Below are 25,523 nucleotides of genomic sequence, written 5' to 3' on the forward strand. Positions count from 1 at the left end.
ACAAAGGAATTTAGAGATGACTGCTGGGAGATTCTTTCAGTATAATATTTCAGGGCTGAAGCAGCTGGAATCCCATAGCTTCAGAGCTGTATTCCATGAATGCTGCACTAGTAAGAACATGGTTAATTCTTGAATTTCTTTTTAATGCTCAAAAAATGTAGCCATTCGATTTGGGTTTTTGTTTTTTTTTTAAAATAAGAAATGTAAAAAGGTTATTGCAGCCCACTTAAGGGAATAAGTAATATCTGAGGCTGATTGAGAAAGGGCTACTGCATTTGGCTAATACTCAAAATTCTATTTCAGTGCTGGAGAGCTGTATATGGCAAAGTGATCTTTGTATGTTGTGCCACGATGTTCTTGCCTATTACAGTACTGACAAGGGGTTTTGTTGTCACTAATACAACTATTAAAAACAAAAGCTACCTTTCTTATCTATATTCTAAGACCATTGCCCTCAATGTCTTTGTTCTTTCTGCAGTGAAAAATTGTGGTTATGTACCTTATCATACTTCCGCACTTGTGTGAGAGTGCTAAGATTGGGGTTTGTATTTTTGTTCTTTTATGCCTTCTAGAGTAAACCGTAATGAGCTTGAGCTTCATAGGTCTGCCGTTTTAGGAGAGGTTTAGCTTATGGAAACTGTTCTACATGTGATGCTGAATGCAGGTAACAGTATGGATGAAAACTGTATTGATGAAACAACACTACTAACCAAATAATATCAGTTCTTAGAAAGGAGCTGAGCTGTTGTGGAATATGGGAGAGGGAAGGAAAAGGCATTGACCCACTCATTTGTTGGTGTCCTCTTTCTAGTCAGCCCACGTAGGTAGACTCATACAGCTTTTTAGAAGCTGGAATTTTGGAATGTATGAAGGATACCTTTAGCCTTTTATATCTTGCAACAGTTTTCTTTCTTATCTATGGATCAATGTTGTGTAGTTTATTAGCAGGAAGAATTAGAGTTTCTTTAAGTGTGATGTTACCAAACAAACAATGGGAAGGAGCAAAGCTCTCTTTTGCATATTCAGATACATCAGAAGGGATTGCCAGTTAGACTGAGGTTAACAGTCGTCACCTCTGGGAACTGAGTTCCTGAAGCCACGCGAGGATGTGCATGTTAGTGTGTTCAGATGTCTGTTTCCATGTGAATGATCTGTGTGTAAGGGCTTGGGTAGAACATAATTTTTAGTAAACGTTTTGGAGAGCTGATTTATAGGAGGAAAAACATCTGTTGCTAGGAAATATAAGGAGTGTATGTGGAAGTGATGTTTCAATTCAGACTGAAAATTTTAGGAAGTCAATGGTAGCAGATATCTTCAGATATCTCCAACCATATTGGATTTTAACAGGCCACAAATATATGTTGTCCATTAAGCTGTTTTCTTAGCTTGTAATCCTTCTTTTAGTAGAGAAAGTTTATATAATGTCTGGCAAGGACAGAAAATTGAAATAATCTGACACAGATTCAGGCAAACCCATGGCATCTAGTTAATTAAGACTTTGTAAATTTGAAGTGCGCATTGTTTACTTTTTTGACCCCTATTTACAGTATAATTTTTACATTGAAATTGTGTAAAGACTTTAAAGTGTGTACAGAATAGATCTGTGGCACGTGTTGTTTGCTGCTGTAAGAATATCGAAGCAGCTATTTAATATCTAATTGATAATGCGGATGTTGCTGAATTTATTTTCATTATAAATTCCTGTTGGAGTATTATAGATGTGACATTTCAATAAAATTTAGTAATTTTTTGTGGAAAAATTAGCAAATGTGAGAGTTTTGGTATTAGAGTAGTATGTTAGCATACATCATGATGGTCATGTACTGCTGGTAGGAGTTCTAGAAACTTACAATAATGACTCTTTTGTTTTTTTTCTTGGCTACCGTTTCTTTTTCAGGTATGTAAAACTTCACTGAGTTTCTCTCCTTTTTTCCCCTGTAGTTGCATGTGGTGTTTGTTAACTCCTTTTTTTTCTCTCCCTACCTGAACTTAGTTTGGAAATACTATTAGAAGTTACATGTTTCAGCCTATAAGCAGCACTTTGCACAATAGTAAAATTCTAATAAGTACATGTAAAGTTGTTTGAGTATTAGAATAATCACTATCCAGTAGAAAGTATGCTGCCTACAGTAACAGATGATCGTAATGTTCTCTTGGATGTAGGTAATAGTGTATTAGTTCACTTAATTGTAACATATTTTAGAATTTAAGAGTAATTTGTTTATATGTAATTTTTCTCTCTTTTTATTACACTGCTTTCCCAGCAAGGACAAGTTTGGAAGGTTTGCAAAGCTTTTCACCTTCCCTTTGCCCGCTTGCCCGCTTTCAGAATCGGTCTCATACTCCATGACTTCTGTCTCTACAGTCCACAACTCAGTCATAGAAATAAATGTGGAAAAGTTTTTAAATGAGCTGTCATTCAAGTTCACTATGTTGCGTAGAAGCGCCTAGCATGTGACTTAGTTTTGCATGAGACACGAAACTCCTTTGCAAACCCTTATGAGGACTATAAAACTAAATGAATATTTGAGAGAAAATACAATTTGAGCACAAATTTTGTCATGTAAATAACACTGCTTTTAGTATGTTTCTCCAAACTAAATGGTATAGCATGGCTTGCTAGTCAGAGTAGTTGAGAAGTAGTGTGTCTGACAGCATGCACTGTAGCTGGCAAAAGTAGGTGCTTTGTCAGTTGTTTGTCCACAGAAGCTGTTCTGATATGTCTACATAAGTCATTTAAGAGACTTAACACTTAGTTGCGACTTCTGTTCAAACCAAAATGTAATGAAATTTCTTGATTGCTGCTTTTAAAGCACAGCTTATGCTACTGTAGGAGTGATGAAAATGAGCAAAACTTGAGTTCTTAATCTAAGGAAATGGGATACTTTAGGCAAGTGCTGGTGGTTTTATTGTGGGATGGAAAATTGTCTTTGCAGTTAATTTTAAAGAAAAATTAAATGCAGATTGGTGGTGGGGCTTTTAGTTTTGTTTCACAAAGGATAGTTTAATCATTTAATGTGCCCTGCACTGTCCTCCACAGATGATGACATTGAATTTTCTAACAGTTTATTAACTACAGATGAATACAACACTACCTCAAACCAGGAATAGCATTAAAAGGAAACCATTTTTTTTCCTCCTTCTTTTAGGATTGAGTTTTTTCCCTCACTGCTGTTCTGCACTAACTGCTTTGATACTTCCATGCATCTTTTTCAGTAGAAGAGCATCTCTGTACTGTTTTCCATTGCATATTTCAGCTGTGACAGTCCCTGCACTTTGCCTTTCATTTTATCACCTGCTCACTAAAAAAAAAACCAAACAAAAAAAGAATCTTTCTAGTTTGTCTTCAGATTTGCAACTCTCACTTAGCTTTAGATGGATGATTGTGTTTTTACTTCATTATTTTATTGTATTTTTTTGTAGGCATGCGGTGACCCCAAAGCCAAACCATCCTATCTTATTGACAAAAACCTGGAATCTGCTGTCAAATTCATAGTCAGGAAGTTTCCAGCAGTAGAAACACGCAACAACAATGTAAGTAACTAAATGGCTATATAAGTATTTTTCTCAATACCCTGCAGCACTTGTTGCTCAAATCTGTGAAGTTTTATGTGGTCTTATAAAGCATCTGATGCTGACAGTTGCAGTTGGAATATAGTTGTTGATTCAAATGTCTGACAGGATACTTTAGAAAGAACTGTCTCCAAAGAGAGAATATTATAATGTAATTCTGGATTGGTTTTGTTAGGGTAGGACACTTTCTGGTTTTATTTTTGCCTATTCTCTTCTGTTCCATTTCAAAGAATTGTCAATGGGAAGTAATCCTCGAAAAAAACATGCCTTTGGTAGCAGAAATTCTTGGTGACCAGACTGATTGCAGAAGATGGAAGTTGCATAACTTTACTTGTGATGAGACCTAACCAGCAGATCAATAAAAGGCACCTGACTGCAAAGCACAAAAATGTGTGTGTACTTTACAGTTGCTTGAACCTTACAGGTGCCCTTGCCTATGGGGTCAGTCCCTGTGGGAATAAAGAATGCTTTACTATGTAAGGAGAAACCTCGTGAAGTACAAAAATAGGGAAATATAATTGTTTCCTCTTCAGATGTAGTGAGTTCAGTTGCAGTAGGAAATTATTTTTCACCCTTGTGAGTGATCCAGTATTGCTGAATTTGACTTTGTAGCCTTTTAGAGACAATTAAGATTACTGGGTTACAGGTAGGCTTTTTGGCAGGTGATGTACACTTGTTTCACTGTTTCAGTTTGAAAGTCAAGGGAAAGATTTTTGTTTTACCTGCTTATATTTCTTTCCAAAGGTGGAAAGTGGAGGTAGGTGTTGGGTTTGCATGTTCCCTGCATGCAACTACTTGCATGTGTGCTTGAGAGGTTTAGGCTTGCTTTAAGCATTCAGATTTCTGCAGAATGGTAGTGGTAATAGCAGTGGCGAATTAGTTTCTTTTACAATGCCATCTAGAATTTCTATGTAATGTCTTCAATAATACCAATGAAAAAAAAAATTAGAAAACTTTCCCTTACGGAGGAAACTATTTCAGTAACAATGCTTTCTCAGTTTAAAATTTGTACATATTTTGTACTGTTTAATACTGCTCATCTTTGTATTTAATATGATTGTGGTAGTAACAAATACTGCAAATTCTTTATCAAAGTTATGTAAAAATAGTAAACTCTTCAAACCATGTTTGGTCAATGCTTGCGTATCCTCTAAACTTCAGTGGCAGATCTACTATTAAAAGTAAAACATTATGTACATAGAATTTGTTTAATGCAGTTGCATGTATGCTTTATATGTCTCCCGGTTGCTGACTATGAATTTGGAGCTTAACTAATAGATATTTAAGGATTTGGTACTGTGAAGTTTATGGAAAGAGATCAAAGCTAACTTGATATGTTTTGACAATCATAGTTTCTAAAATAGGACATGCTTATAATGTTTTGTCATTGCCTTGTGTTTATTTACCATGAGCCAGCCAGGCCTGTGTTTATTAAGCGCAGTTATCAAAAGCCTATCCTCTTTATGTATGAGCACAGTTTAAAGTAGGGATTTTGTGTTCTAGCGATAGGCAGCTGGGGTTTCCCTCCCTGAGGTCAGAGCTGATGGCAGTTTGCTTGTCTTAGTTGTTTACAGATGTTTTCCTGTAGTGTGTTGTATCTCCCAAAAGAAACCTTTACCCATAACAGATACCTAATGAGACAAAAGCCATGTCATGTGCAGAGAAGGTTCTAGTTTGATGTGAGATAAATTTTTGTTTGTAAACCTTAGCTTCAAAAAGGCATAAGCATCTAGCTCTTGGTCAGGAAGATGTTCCCCTTCTCACTCTTGCTTTGACTCCCTCCTCCCGCTGGCCAGCAACCAGCTCACCATATATTAGGAGGGCATGCCAGTGAGTTCCTTCAGTAGGGAAACGGAGATTTAAAAGGGCAAGAGGCTTATTGGAACAAGGACACATCAATTAATGAAGTATTATGAAGGATTATTGCAGGGGAAATAGTTGAAAAATCATAACCTGTGCTTCCTCCTTGCAGTGAAAATTCCAGAACAGCCTTTCAGGGAGGTGTTTTGGATTTTGTATGTTCAATTACAGCGTTGCCATAGCTTAGCACTATGCATCTACACAGTTAGTGATACCTATTGACATGTCAGTAGGTGATGTTGCCAAACAAGCTCGCATTTGGTGAGAGAAGCAGTGGTGCCTGCTTTTTGGATTTTTTGACCTATTCTTAGCTGCTAGTTTGTTTTTCTTGGGTGCCATAATTTACAGTGGTTTGTGTCTGAGGTGAACAACACATTTTATTGAAGAGTATCAGCAGTCTCTGCTGTAATCAGATAAGTACCTGATCTTGAAAAGCCTGCATTCTTAGTCTTTTGAAACAAGTTGGCTATTGATAGCTTTTCCATCTTTATTAGCTCCTGGGTTTGTTCCTCCTTCAGTGTTTGACATGCTGAGCCAGACTAGAGCAATGTCTAACAATCACTGATTTTCAATATTGTAGCAAGAGTGAAAGTTTATAAGCAGTTCAAACAAAAATGAAATGCTTGATGAATCTTTGCTGACCAGGCTGAAAAATAAAATGGAGTAGTTCATGTTCCAAAGGATCAATTATAGATAACTCTGGACCTTGTTAGTTCATAACTCACTCTCTCCCGTTGTCCGAGGGCAGTCCCTGTGATCTCTTACACTTGCCCTTTCATCTCCAATCACTGTCGTGAGCCATGTAACCTTGAAAACGTGCAGTTTGAAGACTGAGCCCTTCAATCAACTGTTAATGATACTGGCCAGCAATGTAGTACTGCTTAATAGCGTATGAAATACCTGCAAAGGAGGGAGAGTATGTAAACAAAAAATTTGAAGGATTGACAAAGTGAGAAACAAACATTTTAAAGTCCTATTTGAAAAGGAAACAACATAAGAAGAAGCATCTGTCTTCTGTGTTTGGGAAGCCCTAGTATTTATCTTAAATTGACTAAAGCTCTGCTTTGAAAAAGCCTTCTAAATTGGAGAAGCCTTCCAAAAAGCTTTATAGCACCATCGTTCTTGGTCAGATCAGTGATCTGATTGTGCTAGTATTAACTCAGGGTAACATTTATTTTTACTGAGTTTCCTTGGTTAGCTTCAGAAGAAAAGTTCCAAAGTAAGGGATGCAGAAGAAGCCTGATTTTTCTGAAGGTTTTTTAGACCTCATCCTCTAAGGTGTACAGGCAAGGTTCTCACCACAGAGAAATCAAAAGTGAATATACTGAACTCTAAAAAAAAAAAAGTAGTAGGACCTAAAAATTACTCTTTTCTCAGTCAATATTAACATTTAATGCATTGTAAAACCAGAATAAAATACTTCATGGTGGCAAACTGGTGATGCAGGGAGAAAAGATGTAGATTTTCTGTAGATTGTGGGTGAGGTCTGAAAAATCTGCTGCCTGCACAGGTAAAGCTCTGTGTCTTTGTGCTATGGAGCTAGCCTTCTTTCTGCTTTCCAAAGCACCACATACGGGCAGTAGTGAGAATATCTGCCTCCTTTCTTGCGTGTATGTTTTTTTTACTCAGATTGCTCCTCAGCAATTTCCCTGTAGAAAAACTTCCTACATTTTTGAATGTCTACTGGAGAAGTTGAGGCTTAGTCATTGCTTAGCATGCAGCAGACCAGTGAAACATTACTCAGAAGTTTGTGAGTGTATGGTTAGTGGGAGAAACGTCTGTGTTTTCCACATACTGCTAATCTTCATCTTTTACTAGCTGTCTTCCCAGTATTGTTCTTATCAATTCCATTGTGTTTTGAATTGACTGCATGTTTGGTTTCTTAGGAGATAGTATTTTGGGGGGTTATTTCCCTGATTTAATTGTAATAAATTTCTGCTGTACTATGTCAGCAGGTATTGGAAATATGATCATATGAGAGTAGAGTATAAACAGTGTGAGCATTTCCAGCCTGCCTGGGTTAGGATCTGTAGATATGAATTAGTTCACTTTACATTTTATTTACTTTTTCTTCATGGGTATGTTGGCTTTTTCCTTTTAGATCCCAGTATGTATGTTTGGTCTGCTTACTGTGTCTTTCACAGTTTCACTTCATAGCGAGCTGGTTGCATAGCAAATTAGCTGGATGTGGGAGAGGTGTGGTAGGCACAGCATGGCTGGACCTCCTTGGCCAAAGCTTATTAGAAGACATTAATGCATGCTTTTATTAAATGCTTTCTTCTATAATAAAATTATTGAAATATGCACTTCATAACCAGTCTTGATTTTTAATTTGTGATAGGTACTTCCAATAATTACTTTTTTCAAAACACTTAACTAAACACAAATAATAATTTGCTTTCTGAAGTACTCCTTTCAGCCCATGCAAGGGGTACAGTGTCAAAAGGAAAATGTCATTTGTTTGTTTGTTTCTAATGAAGCTTTTAATATTGCAATTTGCACGGTGCTAGTGAAGATAACTTAGAAATACCCTTCTGAGGAAAAATCAGGGTATCAGCCATGCTGCCTCAGGTATTGGTAATTCTTTTTCTCTAAAAAAACTTTTGAGGAAACAATAGGGTAATTAACACCTATGGCAGCTGATTTCTTAAGATTAATTTCAGCGAAGTAACTTAAGTCCGCAAGTTCAGTAAATGTAAATATTTTTCCCCAGCTTTCTGGAACTCTAGATCTCTTGTCTGGGAGCCTTGATTTTTCAGACACCTTATTGCTTACTTAAGCAATAAAAACCCAACTCCCTATATTCTGCCACAAAACTAACTGAGTTCCTGGCCATGGAGACTAAAATTTTTTCAAGGTAAGAAGATGCCATGCTTTCATTGCATGGCTGCCTGTTCAACTCTGCTGAAGGAATTTACAGTGCTGAAGGGACTGCAAATGAGATTGATTTTCCAAAACTCACTGGGGCAGTAGTCAGTTTACGGGAGATCCCCCTGCATGAGTAAAGCCAGCTGATGAGTAACTAGTCTCTGTTCAGCTTTGTACAAGCAGCTGAGATTTCTTATGCTTGAGAATAGGATGTACTAAATTTATTTCAGAAGAAACTGCAAAATATCTGTAGCAAATAAAGTTGTATCTACATTTTTACTAAAAATCGTTCAGAATTGAAATTGCTCTGCTACTGCCTTGCTCTGATACAACCATACCTCCTGTTCTGATTTTGTATGCAGTAGCGTGTCTGATGTCTTCAGTTTTCGAGGGTCATGGGTGGCTATTTCCTTTCAAGAGAGTTAACTTAGTGCTAGAAACTTGAAAACAAACCAAAAATAGATCTTGCGGTAGAAACATTAATTAGTAAACATGTGAAATATTCTGTTACATCATTTTATATGCAACATGTCACTTCAGAGGCTGCTTTTAATTGGAAATAACAAAACCAAGGACACATCCATCATTCTACAGTTAGTTTACAGAATTTAAAACTCATTTTCTTGTTTTGATTAGATCCTTCTCTCTCTCCCTTCCATTCTGCTATGGATTTTGTAGACACAGAACTTTGTTCACATAATTTTTTAAATCTTCATCTAAGGACTCTACAGGTGGCAAGCATAGTGAGTATAATAAATGACAGTAAGAATACTGACAGTGATTATTTACCCCTATCCCCAGAATTTTAAGTCAGAATTTGTTATGTTGCTTTTTGGGGCTTGTATTCCAGCTAGTAAGATTAAGTTGATGGTGTTTTTGCTGAGGACATTGTAATATCTATGGTGTTACATATAGATATAGAGAACAAATGCAAGTGTTCGATGATCATACTTGCAGGAAAAATATCACACTGATATAAGAAGGAGAAAATTCCCCTACCTACCTGTTTGTGGATTGTGAAATAAGGCATTTATTCACATACTACTGCTACCAGTCAATTAAATATGATAAAATAGTTACAGAACTACAGTTATCCTCTGGTTTTCCACACATAAAAGTCTCTCTGAACAACCTTTTCTAGTTGTCTCATATTTTTCCCATGCCTTCATATTAAATTTGCATTGTTGTTATGCCAGCGTCTGTGTTATTACTCCTTGTCTCTGAGCCATTGTGTTCATGTAAGCTTTAAGTGAAGCTGTGTTGCACTTTCTGATTTGTTTTTCGTTTCTTTTAATGTATTTTCTCTGTGTACATAATCAGTTGTGTAAAGATCTTGGGGGTTTAGTATGAAGAAGGAAAAGCACAAGACAACTTGGTAAAGAACAGTTCCTTCTTTTGTAGATAACATACTTGACAAAGTGTCAGCTTCACTCTCTGGTATTTAAAATCCTGATTTATAAGTAATATTCAAATATGATTGGAGAGGTGGTATTTCATTAATAGAAAAAATAAATTATTTCAGATAAATTATTTCAATTTTTTTACCTTGCTATATTATGCTAAAATTTCTACAGCTTTTCATATGTCTTAAATATAATTCAGTTCATTCAACAAAAATACTGTTGTCCTTGTTCATATAATTTGTACTTCAAATTCTTTAAGAATAAATAAAACCCTTATGTCTAACCAATCAACAAGGCATGGTTAGCTATAGTGAAAATAGTCGTATGATGCTAGTAATGTTTTAAGAGTTATTTCTTCAGCTTACGCTATTTTAAAAATTTTGTTAAATATTGGAAACAAATGTTTGCTGATAAATGGAATTGCAGGCTAAGGAAAAAAGCCTCAAACCAAATACAAAACAATATACCACCAGCAATTTCTTAACAGCTGGTAGGAAGTTAGTAATGGAAAATTTTGTTGCAGTGGGTGTGGAAAGAGCTACACCCACATTCCTGAGTGATAAAAATGCAAATAAACATCCAGGACCCTACATGCTGTAAGCTGTACTCTTAAACATCACTGATCAGGCTATGCTGTATGAATTGAACTGTTTGCAGCATACTGATTTAACAGTGATTACAGTTGATATAGTTTTACTTTGTTACTAATAATTTAAATAAAAGTTTGCTTACACCCTCAACAGTCAGAGTTTGAAGAATGATCACCTTAACTCTGTACGAAAGTTTTAGCATCATTTAAGTATAAATATTTCTGGGAATATAGGTAACTAGTTAACAGTGCACAGCAGTGATTCCTTAGTTCTTGGTTGAGTGTAATGAATACCTCCCTATATTCTCCTATTTAATGTACAGTTTCACAGAATTTCTGAAAAAAGATTTTTTTATTTTGCAGGCATAGTTCCCAACACCATCTCCCTTTTTGCCCTATCTCCCCACTTCACGTATTTGTGGCCCAAATGTGTTGTGGCTTTGAAATTTTCGTGTCCTCCAGAAGTGGACATGCAGTTACCATTTGTTATACCAAACGTAGGTGTCGTGTACAACAACCTATAATCTCGATAGTCTCCCTTAGCATTGCACCTTGTTTAGTGTGAGTTCGGATTGCAGTAGGAAAAAGTTGTTAAAGCATATGTCCAGGGAAGTTTTGGTTTTGTTGTCTTTCTGCACTAGAGTTATTCTTACTTCTTGAACGATAGCGTGGTCTGTTCCTGAAAAATCATGAAACAACTCCTCAAATTCATCATCCGGTTCACACTTGCGTTAGCTGCACAGAAACAAACCCTATTTCTGTTTGGTGTTTTAAAACCAAATCACTTGCAATAAATAGTTTAAACGAGAGGGTCAGGGTGAAGGTTAAAACCAAGCATCTTGGGTGATGAATGTTCATTGTGTAACAACTGTTGGCAAAGCAGCCCTGAAAGTACAAAGCGCTCTTTCCTCTGGGGAGGTCCCAAGTAGAGGTGCAAGTTGGCCCACAGGTTTGCTGGAGCTATGCGGACCTGCAGGAGCTCCAGACTCCGTGTATGATGATGCCGGATGCTTCGTTCTCTGAGTGCAAGGCAGTTAAAGTTTAAGGTACGCACTGGGAAAGGTAGTCGCAAATTCATACTGAGGATCAAAATACAATTCATAGGACTTGTATTTGAAATAGATTTTGTACAGCAGCAGTTTAAATGGAAATAACCTATTTCCTAGTGCATGAGATTATCAGGAGACGTTAGAGAATAAACACACGTACTTGCACCCGATTTTCATTTAAGTCGCAGCTAATGTCTGTGTGGAATAAATGTAAATATTACATAGGGCAGGCATTCAAAGTTAGACCTTCAAAGTTAAATCTTTGCTCTGGTTTAAGAGTAGGCAGGAGTATTTTATAATGTAGCCATTCCATGCATGCCTGCCTTCCTTGGCTATAATGGAAGTCTTATGGCTCAAGACTTCTAAAAATCTTAACTGCTTCTAAAAATCATAATTACCTTTAAAAATTCAGAGGAAAGAAGCAGAAATTATCATATATATGATATAGTGGTCCAGTAGTGGTCCAGGCAATCTGGTTTTTTAATTTAGAGGAATTTTAGTGCTTTACATGAAACTGAGAACACAGAGCACTGCTTTATAAAGAGAGGGAGATGAAGAAGCGTATTCGGTTCTAACCTCTCATATCAAAATAATCTAACCGATTTGAAACATTTTATTTAATCTTTCTTGTAATTGATTGCTCTTGCTGAGAAGAAAATCATACTTAACTTGATCAGTCTTTAATGTAAAATCTTGCAGCTTTTTGGAAGGCACCTTTTCATATTGAGCGTTATGACTGCTTTAACTCATTTCGATTCATATATCAGGAAAGAGATTTAATTAGTAGCTGGGTATTGCAAGTTAAATAATTGGATTCTTGCAGTGCTGTGAGACTGTAATACGTAGATAAACAGAATGGCTGTTCAGTAAGAGCTGCTTTTTTGTGTGTTCTTAATTGTAATTAAGTGATCTGTCTGGTTCCTCCAGAAAATTTTGAAAAATATGGAAATTAAATGATATTTCATTGTCTGTTTAAAAAAAAAAATTCCATGTGAACTATTTTATGCCTTCGTATTCACATTTGCCTCTTCCATTTTATCCACCAGTGTGTAATGCTAGTTTTTGCTTCTTTTTTGTTTCTTTATTTTGTTGCTTTTGTTTGAATGTGTATTATTGTGTTTATATGGAACTAGTCAAAGAACCGTTACTGTATTTTATGTTTGTATCTACATTTTATTTTGCATGCTTAACGTGGCTTTGCCTGGATATTCTTTTTGGTAAGTTCAGAATTTCAAAGCATAATGTTTTTCTGTAGTAAAGTTTGTAACCTACCACCTTCTTTTCTTCCGCCTCAAGTAACGTCATTGTTTTTTTGTCATACTGATTTGTGCTTGCATACTGTTCTGCTTTTGCTAATTATACATATGATAACACTGTTTTCCTAACTACCCATTTTCATCTCTAGCTGAGCTAAACAATATGACTTTGGTACTAATGTGTACTAATTTGACTTTTATCTTCAAAGTATAGTCGGCAGCTGTTAAGATGATCTGTTCTGAGAACTCTGTGTGTATTTGAGACACACAGAACCTCAGTCTTAGAAAACCATGTTAAGGCTTCTTTGCATAGCCTGGTGGTTACTCTGCGCTTCACAGGTACTACTTTTCAGCAGTCTTCTCAAGATCTTCTAAGAACAGTGTGCATGTTTATGTTTCTCTTTTAGCAACAGCTTGCTCAGCTCCAGAAAGAAAAATCAGAGATTCTGAAGAACCTGGCATTATACTACTTCACTTTTGTTGATGTTATGGAATTTAAGGTAAGGTATTGCAGATATGTCAGTTGTTCTGTCACATCAGGTTTCTGTCTTTTTATTTATGAAGTAACACTATATAATGAAATAGCTGAACTTGTAGCTCTGTTCTCAAAAAAAAAAAAAAAATCAGTCTCCATCACTAAGCATAGGAAAGTGGTTTACTTAGATCTTTTTAAATTAAAGTTATTCCTTTGTTTTTTCAAGGACCATGTTTGTGAGCTGCTGAACACTATTGATGTTTGCCAAGTCTTCTTTGATATTGTAAGTTTCTGGGTTTAAACTTTCAAATGCCACTTAAAAATGTTTCTAATCAGAGTCTGTGTGGAGAATTAGAAGGACTTGTTTATGTTAGCCGAAGAAACATGACATCCCTAGTTATAAATGCCAGAGAAATAAAAATACTGTGATCTTTAGATCTCTAACTTTTATAAATACTTGAAATCAGAAGATAGACCATTTTAAACAGGCTACTTATGGACAGCAGTAACAGCATTCTCTGTTACCAGACATATGAATCATTCTGTAATTTTTTGCTTTATTGTATCTGCAAGTTTATTCTTAGAGGTTTACTGTCATCTACATGCTTAAGCCATGTAGGCTTACAAAATGGGAATGTTACTGCTGTCCACCTAAGAGATATGTGAGGAGATCACTTCTGGTGTTGGCTACAGGAAGTACAAAAGTAGCTAGAAGTATTTAAAAAAAAACAAACAAACAACAAAACCCAACCAAAACAAAAAAAAAACCCCAACAAAACCTGAAGCACCTTTTCTTTTTGGTTTCAGTAAAGTTCATAATGTCACCTTGCTAGTTTTAGTCATTATTATAAATTTTGGCTGACTTAGTTTCGTACTGTGGAAGAGGAGCAGGTATATATCCTATGGAATGATCTTACAGGCCAGTGGGATATGTGCTAGTTTTTTACATTCCAGAGTCTTATTAAAATATAATTCACAGACCAAGGCACTTGCTGGCTGCTTAGTAGCATCCAAGGAAAGCTAACCTGTGACACTTGAGCCTGGAAAGATTTATTTGCATGCTTGCTTTCATGAATACAGACATTCCTGGGTATTTGTGTGATACTCACAATTAAGATTATAAAGTCTGTATGCAACCAGAACAAAAATTTTTTGATCAGAACAGTCCATTGTATCTAAAAAATGCTGAAAATTGGTGGAAAGGTAAGGAAAAAGTTTTATACTTGTTTCTGAAAGTTTTAGAATGATAATTTACGGTTTTTTATCTCTAGACTGTAAACTTCGATTTAACAAAGAACTACCTAGATTTGATTATAACCTACACAACTCTAATGATACTGCTGTCTCGAATTGAAGAAAGGAAGGCTATCATTGGACTGTATAACTATGCCCATGAAATGACACATGGAGCAAGGTAAAAATCTGTTGTGTTAGGAAGTGTGTTTAATAATAATAATAATAACAACTACACCTGAGTGAATTGTTTGTTGTTGCTTTTAGTGACAGAGAATATCCACGCCTTGGCCAGATGATTGTGGATTATGAAAATCCTTTAAAGAAAATGATGGAGGAATTTGTACCTCACAGTAAAGTATGTAACTACTTTTCACAGGAACACAGTAACCTTAATTGAGAGAAGCAGAGATGAAAAAGTAAATATGCAAGAGTTCGTTTTGTCAAATCCATTATGTATAAATTTTACAGGAGATTTTACTTATAATGGATGTCTGGGGCTGGGGATTGATATCCTGTTAAATAACCTATAGAAATACGGGAATGCTAAGACCCATTGGTAAGGTTCCATTTTATTCACCAAGGATTAGAAATTGGTTAAAAATCAGTTGTGGATCACCTGACAATAGCTACATCTGTGTTTTTGAGCTACAAACCAAAACAAATTAAGGACATTCCTGATGTTTCTATGAAACCATTTTTTTGCTGGTTTACCATCCTAGATGAGTGTGTTTTTTCTATGTTGTAACCTGAGGGTTTTTGCTTTGGACTGTCCTTAAACCAGGGATGCTGGAGATCACCACTGCCTCTTTAATAATATCTCCTATAATCAAAAGCTGACGTTGTGTACCCTGCTTGGTTGATTTTGATAAGTTAAATGAACCCAATTCCTTTAGCCTTTTCTGTACAAATGTTTTTAAGCTTTTATTCTTACACAGCTGGTTGTGCTGCAGTTCTGTGATGATTTATCTAGGCTGTGTTTTCATATTGATAATAACTTGGAAAAGTGACAGAAACCTCACCAAAGTCAATGCATATCCTGTTTATCACTTCCTGTTTGTCCGCTAAGCTTGCTTCTCTGTCAAAGGAAACTAGATTTGTTTGATCGGTACTGATCAACTGTAATTTATAAAGGTGTTATTTTCTAGGTGCTTGCAAATCGATTGCTCAACTCTCTTTGGCAGGAGTTTAAGTTAAATACTAAGTTACTGCCTGAAGTTTAAGGTTTGGGGGTTTTTTAATCCTGTTTTGAAGTCTAGGTACTGGTTATGTTTTCCTTCTCTAGTCCTCTTGAGATTTTTCTTAATTTCCTTAAACTTTTGAAGATAGTCACTAGAAGTTCAGAGAGCTTTTCAGCTACTTCTCTTAAGTGCTCTGAAGTGAAATAGTTTTGAATACTTCTCATTTGTCTAAATAAAATGTAATCTTATTTTTGTTGTAGTTTCTTCTGCACAATTCCTGTCTTGTTAAGACTTACTTAGCTAAGGATCTCATTTGCAATTAATCTTTTCTTGCACACATTTTAGCAAAGGTGCTTTGCTTTTCAGTATTACTTTTGTTTATGCTTTTATATTTAATAGTGGACCGATCCTTTTCCTTTAAATGTTTTGTAAAGCCATTTTCCAGTCTGATTTTTGCTGCTTTTATTTTGTGCTAGAGGTATAAGTTGGGGTCAGGGATCCCTTCAGGCACCATGCTATAGAAACAAATACTTAGCTTACACTCTCATGGAACTGCACACTTAAGTTGTCCTTCCATCATCTCACTACTTCTTTGCAGTAAACCTGACATTTGTTTAGTCCTTTAAATTAGCTTCAGCAGCTTTTTGACTGGCATAATGCTTAGACCTGGCTCCCTGTAGACTCATACAAGCACCAGTATTGATGCAAAAGGCTGGGAGAAGATGTGGGACAGTACTTACTTGGATAAACTTAATCTGCTATGAAGATGCTCCTGTGGACAGTGTCCGCTCAAAATAATTATAATTTGCTAACGAAGAGGGAAGGACATACTAAATGAAGTGGCAGAGAAGGGAATAACAGAATAGTTGGGATGCTTCAATAAATAGTGAACAACTTTCAGTTGTACATGAGAGATTTGTTGTCCCCTATTGAGCTTTTCTCATCCTCTAATTCTGAACTCAGTTTTGTAACTCTAATTTAAAAAAAAAACCAAAACCTCCTGCTTATCTTCATTCCTCTCTGGGCCTGGAGTAGTCTTTTATATGTGAAATAAACTAGATGCAATGGGTTTAACCTCAAGTTTAATTTCAGAACTAGTTCAGTAAATTTTTTTATTATTGTTAATAATAATGCTGAGAAATACTGATAAAACAGTACTTTGTCTCTTGTGCTTGGAGTATGGCAACATCAGTACACAGTTCACAACATGAAGTAAAGAACTTGCATAGTTATTCAAGGCTGAGCCTTGAGGACATCTTCAAACTAATCATTGGTCGTCTTTTTAGTCCCTTTCAGATGCTCTGATTTCACTCCAGATGGTCTATCCTCGAAGAAATCTCTCAGCTGACCAGTGGAGGAACGCACAACTATTGAGTCTCATCAGTGCCCCCAGTACAATGCTTAATCCTGCACAGTCTGACACAGTATGGCCTTTTACTTTGCATTATTTGATCAAGTTAAGCAAGGTTTTCCATTAAAGAATGTAGGGATGTTTTGTTTTCTATTTGATTACCTTTATGTGGCTTTTAATCAGACACATAAATAGATGAGAGCATGGGGGAAAAGTTTTCTCACATTAATTAAAGCTTCTGTTGGTTAGCTCATGCCTTCATTTCCAGTGTTTGATAATCAAAAGATGAAGGGAAGCAATGTTAACTTCTGCAGTGCAGAAGGAGGGAATCCTGTATACTGTCTCAGATATTTGTGGGCCAACAGACTGAAAATCAGAACTGATGCTTCCTTTTAAATTTTTACTGTTTGCATTTGTTCCCTCAGTTGTGATATGACTGGTCATCTTTCTGAAAAAATTCAAGTGTTAACAGCTGTCAGGTTGTGATTAGTATACATCAAAAACCTTTAGTTCTTTAGTATTAAATACATTAGCTTGTTGAAGCTAAACATTTGTCAAAAATTGTTCAGTTTTGTTCAAAGTATTGGAGGGTATGGAAGCTCATTTAATGTTCAAACCCCTTAGTTTCTAGAGGGATGAAACAATGCCTTGTTAGTAATCAGAAGCAGCCTTCCATGATTCATCGCTGTTTAAGGCTTTATTTGTACCTTTTTTCTAAAAAGTATTTCTCATGAAATGTATTGTCTTTTATACAATTAGTTTGCTACAAATTACTGTTTTTTCAACAGATGCCATGTGAATACCTCTCTCTGGATGCAATGGAAAAATGGATCATTTGTGAGTAAAAACTTCTGAAACAGCTCGTGGTTGTATTAAAAAAAAATTAGCATTTAAAAGACTGCCTGCTTTTCTGTACTGTACAAACGCTGTTGTATTTAAATTAGATTGTAAAGAACTTGATTAAATCTCATCTGTATGTATGATACTTTTGCATACAGTGAAGTTAGAATTCAGCATATGCTGGAATGGAGTTGTATCATCCATTTATTCCAGGCTTTGACTGAAAATGAGGGTTTTGGTAATTGTGATGGTAAAATAGCTGAGTAAGTATTAGGATTAAGGAATTTATGTTACAAAAATATTACAAAAATACCTCCACTAGAACAGTGTGGGTTATTTTTTTATATATAAAACAATGTTATCCATTAAATAGTTTATCAATGAACTATTTAAGAGGAAATGTATAATCATCTCACTGTTCTGTTACTGTCTTTGTGCATCTGGTTTGTGACACGCATCAATGTAAACTTTTGAAGTTGGATTTATTTTGTGCCATGGAATCCTAAATAGTGATGCTACAGCTTTGAACCTTTGGAAACTTGCACTTCAAAGCAGCTCTTGCTTGGCTCTGTTTCGAGATGAAGTATTTCATATTCACAAAGCTGCAGAAGACTTGTTTGTAAACATACGAGGGTAAGTTTTTTCGTTCTCTTTTTCTCCTTTTGGAACCTCTCTTAAAGTATCATTTCTTGAAGTACTGTTTTGAAAATGTTACTTCTATTTCATGTAAGTTTTGCTTGAGGATAGTCAGTACACAAAAATTTTGGCTTGGTGTCTTGACTGTTTCTTTAATACATAACTTCCAGGAGCCTGATTTCATAACCATCCTGCCTTTTTTTAATATCTGTTCTGAAAAAGTCTGGTGAATCAGTCTCTAAAATGGCAAAAGTTAAAATTAATGATCTCGCCCACAAATCTTAATCTAGTGAAGAGAAATGATGTCATGAATGCAGAGTTTGGTTGAAAAATTGCATCTGTCTGCCACTGTTTCTGCAATATATCATATGAAAACGCAGACAGAAACAAAGTTGAGATGTGTACCAGCGAACACCAGGAGCACCTCAGTAGAGAATATTTTCATTTGGGTATCCAGTTTTAGCATTTAGCTCTTATCAGGGAAATAAGTCTTGCATGAGCTTTTTTGCTGTATCCTGTGGACTATGGCATTGCAGCTCCTCTCAAGTCCCACTCAGCTCTTGATAAATTGTCCTACTTACTACCATATTGGATTGTTTTTTGCTTGCAGCTACAACAAGCGTATTAATGACATCAGAGAGTGCAAAGAAGCTGCTGTTTCACATGCGTAAGTGTCTTGCAAAGTTTTCCTGACAGATTTTAGTGTTGGTTTTCTTAAAGTTGTAAAGAATGTATAAACAGGATCTGTTGAATCGTGAATTAGTTGAGCATATTCAAATGAGATAATGTGCTGATTGTTCTTTTAAATCTGGATTTGCTTAATACTGTTATCAATTTAACTTCCCAAGTGTTAGATGATTTTTCAGACTTTCAGGGTGGAAGCATTTAATTTACTCTCCAGTTTCTTTTTGTCTAATTACTTAATGTGAATGCAAATTAAATATAAATGTTTTAGTGCAGTCAAATGCAAATCACAGAGCACGGGCAGAGAACTTGCGTTTTAAATTTAACCGTTCTTCAGGAATGTACGGCGTTGGTGATAGGGATGCCAATTTTGTATAAATCCTCCGAGATACTGAAGTTGGTATGATATGAGCTGCCTACGCTTGGACTTAAGTGTTTGGAAAAATCAAATGTTCTGTGGTTAGCACGGTGGATGATGTTTTGGTTTGTTCTTCTGCTGCAGTGGCTCAATGCATAGAGAGAGACGCAAGTTTTTACGTTCTGCACTCAAAGAACTGGCTACTGTCCTGTCTGATCAGCCAGGCCTGTTGGGTCCCAAGGTAATTACAGTTCTTTTGTTTTGCATTTGAAATTTTACTTTTGTTTCTCAGTGATAATATGACATTTAGTTTGTTTTGGGGGAAAAAAGCCCACACTTTACTGTGAAAGAAAACCTACCTGGGTTTTAAGCTGCTTTGGTTTTAGAAACTAGTTGCCTCTTAGTGTGCACAAGGTGTCCAAATGTTGTATAGATCTATAAGCTTGTGAACAACTTCTCTTTTTCAGGCACTTTTTGTATTTATGGCATTATCCTTTGCTCGTGATGAAATTATTTGGCTGCTTCGTCATGCAGATAATATGCCAAAGAAGAGCGCAGATGATTTCATAGATAAGTATGTTAACAATTTTTAGTGTGTTACCTTAAATATTTATGAGAATTTCCCAGATGAAATGCATTTGAAGGCAAGGGAATCTTGGGAAAGGATGGCTATATGGAAGAGTTGGGACTGTTCAGAACATGGGAATCCCAGAAACTGATCGATGAAAATTTGTTTTATCTAGAAAATGTATTGATAAAACAAAAATATTTTATAAAAGTTTTATGCTTTTTTTTCCTCTGAGAAAGAAAAATTAAAAAAAAAAAAAGCTTTATCAATGTGTCTTCAGTGTTACTGATTTGCATTGACCAAATCAGTGTTGGGGGGAAGGAAGTTGTCAAAAAGCTCGATTTGTTGATTTGTAGAATGTCTCCTGTATTGTAGCAGCACTGTCTTTTAAATCAGACAAGGTTTATTTATATAGTACAGCATTAGTATCATCATAAACAGAAGGGAAAAATGAAAAATGGGTTAGGCAGAAGGGAACTAGGCACTAGTTGTCTTTAAGTTGTTCTCAAGATTATTGAACACAAGATTGAACTGAAAGTCTGTGTATTGACTGCAGGAGCTTAAACAGTAAGTGACAATCACAAGGCTATTTCTGCAGCTGGAGTAGGAAAACATGGGTTTTCTTCAGTGGACTAGGTGCTAGGGATGGAGGTCCCACAGCCTCTCTGAAACAACCTGTGCAAGTATTTAACCATCCTCATGCTTTTAAAAAACAAGCCAACCAACCAAAACCAGCCCAACAGAAAAGCTTATTAAAATGGTATTTTTCAGATTTAACCACTTTTTGAGAGGGGTGGTTTTTTTTTTTTTCCATATTGAGCATTATAGAAGGGCTTCTTCAAAAAATAAGTGGATAGTTATGCAAACCTTTGAGGATTACCGTGAGGACATCCTGCTAATTTATCTCCTGTGGAGTGGCTTTTACCTTGCAGAGAAAATGACCTATGTAAACTCACTTTACAGTGTCAACAAGTATTTTCATACAGAATAATAGTTTTAAAAGCAAGGTATAGGAGGAAATCCCCTTGAGAAATGTTCCACTGATAGAAATTGGTTTTAATATTTTTGGTGTTTCATATTTGTGAGCTTTTCCTTGTCTTCTTGCCTAGACATATAGCCGAGCTAATATTCTACATGGAGGAGCTCAGAGCGCATGTGCGAAAATACGGACCTGTGATGCAGAGATACTATGTACAGTATCTCTCAGGCTTTGATGCAGTGGTCTTAAATGAGCTTGTTCAGGTATGGCAGGACTGTGGGTTTGGGTTCTCAAATGCAAAATTTAAAAAGGGCTTTTTCTCAAAAATTACTTTATGAAATGCATCCTGGTTTGTGGATTTTGATGAACGTTATGGAATAAGGCAAATTAACTTAACTTGCTGTTTAATTCTGGGATTTAGAGTTGTACTTTTGGTTGCTATATGAATACTTAAATGTTATTAAATGATCTTATGTTTAGAGGCAATGAAATGGGTACTGTCACTGAAGGAGCGTTGTAGAAATTATTTTTCTTACTTAGGCTCACAAAGAAATTATAGGCTTTCTGAACTGTTTTGATTTTATTCCCTAATGACCACTAGATGGAGCCCAAATTTTGTGACTAGGTCAGCTACTCAAACTGGACAAGTTTGTATCGTAAGCTTTTTTTGTTTTCAAAAATTAATTTCACACTTCAAGCATTACATCAGTTACCCAAAGGTGGAACTGATGTCCTTTACTGTTTATGTAAATTAACTATTTGAACAGTTTAAATATCAGTTCATATCACTGTTGTGATAATCCTTGCTTATAACTCTATATACTTACACGTTAATAGATTTGTTAGTGTGACAGAATGAAATATCTTTGAGATTTGTCATCGATTCCTGGAAGATGATTTCCTAGATTTAGTGAATGACTTATAAATGATGTACAAATGGCATGAACGTTCTGTGTTTAGATAGGATAATCCTTAGGATCAAACTGAAACGAGGAAAAAAATTGGCTGGAATTTTAGTTGTAATTAATTCATAACAAGACTAGACAAATTGGTTGAGTGATAATTTGGATTTTTTCAGCCTTTAGGTTAAAATGTATGTCAGTCATAGCTGGAATTATGAGCAACTTCTGTATTGTATTATTTAATAGAAACACAATCTTATCAGTTGCTGAAACTGCTTTTTCATGAATGGTTGCATTTTGCAATATTTGAAAACTTGATAGCCCATCTTTCAGGTGGTATAAATCATTCAAATCAATGTTAGTAAAAGAAGTGTTGAGAGAGGGTTTTGTGGGAAGCGAAGTGATGCTGATGTAGGGTCCGTTGTATCCTGCCATGGCCAAATTTTCTGTGCAGACAGATCAGGTGCCTGCAGAGGTCAGAAGAACATTTGTCTGTTGTATAACAGTCCATTTTGTAAATGACTACAGCCTGCAAATGTATGAGCCCATTTACTGACAGATTTTTCAGTTTTGAGCAGATACTGGTTTGGAAGCAAGTTTTTCTAGGTGTTTGTCATCAACCAATGAATTGAAAAGTAAAGTTGTTAAATAGCACTATTTGAAATATTCCATTGATTAAGTTACCTTTTGGTAAATTTCTGTACATTTCAGAGTATAGCTGATAAATTGGGCATGAGTATTGACATTGTTTCTTAAACCAAGTTTGAAATAATAATAGCAACAATATTTATTTTAGAATCTTTCGGTGTGCCCAGAGGATGAATCAATCATCATGTCCTCTTTTGTAAACACAATGACTTCACTAAGTGTGAAACAAGGTAAGTTTAAATGAACTTGGGGAAAATGGTAATAGGATGGTGGATTCCTCTGGAAAGCTTCATCACTTTTTGTTTCATGCAATCAGTAGAAGCAGATAACTTGCATAAACTGAATTTGTTCCCTTGTTCCTCCTTTGTTGCAGTATCTGCTTCTTGTTTTGTGTCCCTTTTCCAGGGCAGCTCTATACAGATAGAGCTTTTGAAGAATGCTATTAGGAAGCAATCCTACCTTGTAATTTAGAAAGCATATTATACATGTTTTCATCTAGATATTTTAATTCCTACTAGCGTGGCTGTGCTGGATTGAAATTCATAGGTAAAAGCATGAGGTTCAGTACCCATGCAATTCTTGAGTAGTTTGGGGTTTTTTTAGAAGGTCTGATATAGTATATCTGAATTTGTAGTTGTTTTTCTAAAGGTTTTATGTTCTGTATTTTTCCCTGATGCAGTTGAAGATGGAGAGGTATTTGACTTCAGAGGAATGAGATTAGATTGGTTTAGATTGCAGGTAAGACTTTGTAAATATGCGTGACACTTTATTAACTTAAAACCAAAATGTTCAATAAATCACTGCTTTTCTAGGTTACTGGCTGCAAGTGGATAACAGGCTATCTAAGAATAACCTACTCTTTTAAAATCAAATAAATACTTAAGCAAATAATTTGCTACATTTTGATGTAACTTTGGATTGCATACTTTTTGCAAATCATTCTTTATGGTGTTTATAACGGTTCAGAAATAGAATGTGTTGAGGATGAGCAGTTTGTTGGCGGCTGTGCACTGTACAGAGTGTGATTCAGCCTGCTCAGCCAAGCGAAGGTAGAGACTGTTCAGAGAGAAAATAATGTTTAGTGAGATCACTTCTGTGCATTGCAGTAATAGTATCTTCAATTGACTTTAGTAAAGGGGGGAGTACTGTTTAGACTGTAAATCAATTGTCTCAAGATTAGATAGACATTTTTATATTTTCAAAATACGCATTCTTTTTCTTGCTTTCCAAAACCTGTTTGCTAAATGGGGGGCTCACAAGTGCACGTTTGTGTTTGGTCAGTACATCTGTTCTACAGTTTATCTGTGAATTGGTGTCATACTCAAATGACATTCGGAGATTTCATTGAAAGGCAGCTTGCTTTTCTTAAGCTATAGTGGAAAGATAAAACAGTCTATCCACGGTCTTTAAGTACACAGGTGTCCTACACATAGCGTAATCTGTATTTAACCTTTATATTAGGTAACAGCAATGGAGTTTACAAAAAAGCAAATATTACATATAAGATAAATTTTTTCTTGTATCTTTCCAGGCCTACACCAGTGTTTCTAAAGCTTCACTTAGTCTTGCAGACCATAGAGAACTAGGAAAAATGATGAACACAATCATTTTCCACACAAAAATGGTAGATTCTTTGGTGGAGATGTTGGTTGAAACCTCGGATCTTTCTATATTTTGGTATGTTACTAACCTGACTGTAGAAGCTTTTTATTATTTATTGTTTGGTTTGTCCTTGCAAGTGTCATTTTTAAACAACAGACTTTGTAGGAAGATAGGCCAGTGGGAGAATCAATTAGAATTTCTGGTTTCCATCTGAATTAGTTTGATAAAGGTATTTCTGAAGATCTGTCAGAGAGATTCTTCAAGCAGTCACATAGCTGATCTGGGGTCATTTGCAGATTCTTCCTTAATATATATTTGCAAAAAGTGCAAATTTTTTTGCAGTGCTTATGTGGCAAACATCAGAATAAAAATATGGTAATAATGAAGAGATGCAAATAAAATGCATAGGAAGTGAATGCAGGAAACAAACTTCTTTGAGAGCATGATGCAATTTTTGGTATAACTACAAATCTGATGCTAATAGCATATTTGATTTGTGTGAAGTACACTTTATTTGCAGCAAAATTATGTATGCATTCCATTTAAATGTCTATTTCTGATCAGTTTTTATAGTCGTGCTTTTGAGAAGATGTTTCAGCAGTGTTTGGAGCTTCCCTCTCAGTCAAGATACTCAATTGCATTCCCACTGCTTTGTACTCATTTTATGAGCTGCACCCATGAACTATGCCCAGAAGAGGTAATTTTTAAATATATTGTCTTCGTTATTTTTGTCTCTTGTTTAAAGTAGAGAGGACTAGAGCTGAACACTGCAAGAAGGTCTTTGTTACAGCAATATAAGATTCAAGGGAGGAGAGTAATACAAAGGGAAGTAAAACAAGTATGTGAATTTTTACCCGTAGATCTCAAAATCCTTTTCTGAAGTGAGTAAGTATTATCTTTACTTTAAAGGGAGATTAAACTAAGGTACAAAGATTAGATTACTTTTCTGGGGTCATTCAGGCTTAGATGCCAATAAATCCTGTATGCCTATTAAATTTTACAAGCAACAGTGTTTCTTTCAAATGGTTTATAAGCTTATAGTTAGAAAAAGGAAATAGGAAGTTAAGAGTTCTGTATGGCTTTTTATAAATAGTGCTTCTTCAGTAAGATTAAACAAAAAAAAAAAATCCTAAGTGATATACAGTATAATGCAAGCATTCGTTTTGGTCAGAACTGGGTAATGCAAGCCCTCTTTCGTTAGAATTAGAAATGAAAAAATGTAGAATGTTGCTTAGAGAAATGGACCCTTTGTTAAAGGAAGTAGTTTGATGCTGAGGAAATTCTTTCTATTTTTGTTCTAATGAAATAGGTCCTTTAGTACATTTCCTGTATGTCCATTGACTTTGGAATTACTCTGAAGGTTAACTTAGCCAATTTTGTCTAGTGCTCATGAAAGTGTATTTTCATTCTTAAAAGTGCTCATCTGAAACAAGTAGATGAATAAGATCAATTGTAATATGCATGATAT

At 35.5% G+C, this 25,523-nt stretch overlaps 1 protein-coding gene across 4 annotated transcripts in view; it reads left to right on the forward strand.

Annotated features, from left to right (window-relative positions):
- NCKAP1 (NCK associated protein 1) overlaps positions 1-25,523 on the forward strand; it is a 60,090-nt gene that overhangs the window by 9,246 nt on the left and 25,321 nt on the right. The window contains exons 2-18 of one of the 4 annotated variants that reach the window (XM_075711652.1): positions 2,265-2,282; positions 3,424-3,534; positions 13,006-13,098; positions 13,300-13,356; positions 14,345-14,487; positions 14,574-14,664; positions 16,774-16,911; positions 17,627-17,675; positions 18,155-18,311; positions 18,925-18,981; positions 19,501-19,597; positions 19,824-19,930; positions 21,034-21,166; positions 22,602-22,683; positions 23,133-23,191; positions 23,985-24,130; positions 24,620-24,752. In XM_075711652.1, the coding sequence (XP_075567767.1) occupies positions 2,265-2,282; positions 3,424-3,534; positions 13,006-13,098; positions 13,300-13,356; positions 14,345-14,487; positions 14,574-14,664; positions 16,774-16,911; positions 17,627-17,675; positions 18,155-18,311; positions 18,925-18,981; positions 19,501-19,597; positions 19,824-19,930; positions 21,034-21,166; positions 22,602-22,683; positions 23,133-23,191; positions 23,985-24,130; positions 24,620-24,752 (1,671 nt within the window). The remainder of the gene's footprint in view (positions 1-2,264; positions 2,283-3,423; positions 3,535-13,005; positions 13,099-13,299; positions 13,357-14,344; positions 14,488-14,573; positions 14,665-16,773; positions 16,912-17,626; positions 17,676-18,154; positions 18,312-18,924; positions 18,982-19,500; positions 19,598-19,823; positions 19,931-21,033; positions 21,167-22,601; positions 22,684-23,132; positions 23,192-23,984; positions 24,131-24,619; positions 24,753-25,523) is intronic. The other 3 variants (XM_075711655.1, XM_075711651.1, XM_075711653.1) reach the window with 3 other exon arrangements.

This window comes from Pelecanus crispus, chromosome 5, assembly GCF_030463565.1.
Source record: "Pelecanus crispus isolate bPelCri1 chromosome 5, bPelCri1.pri, whole genome shotgun sequence".
NCBI lineage: Eukaryota > Metazoa > Chordata > Aves > Pelecaniformes > Pelecanidae > Pelecanus > Pelecanus crispus.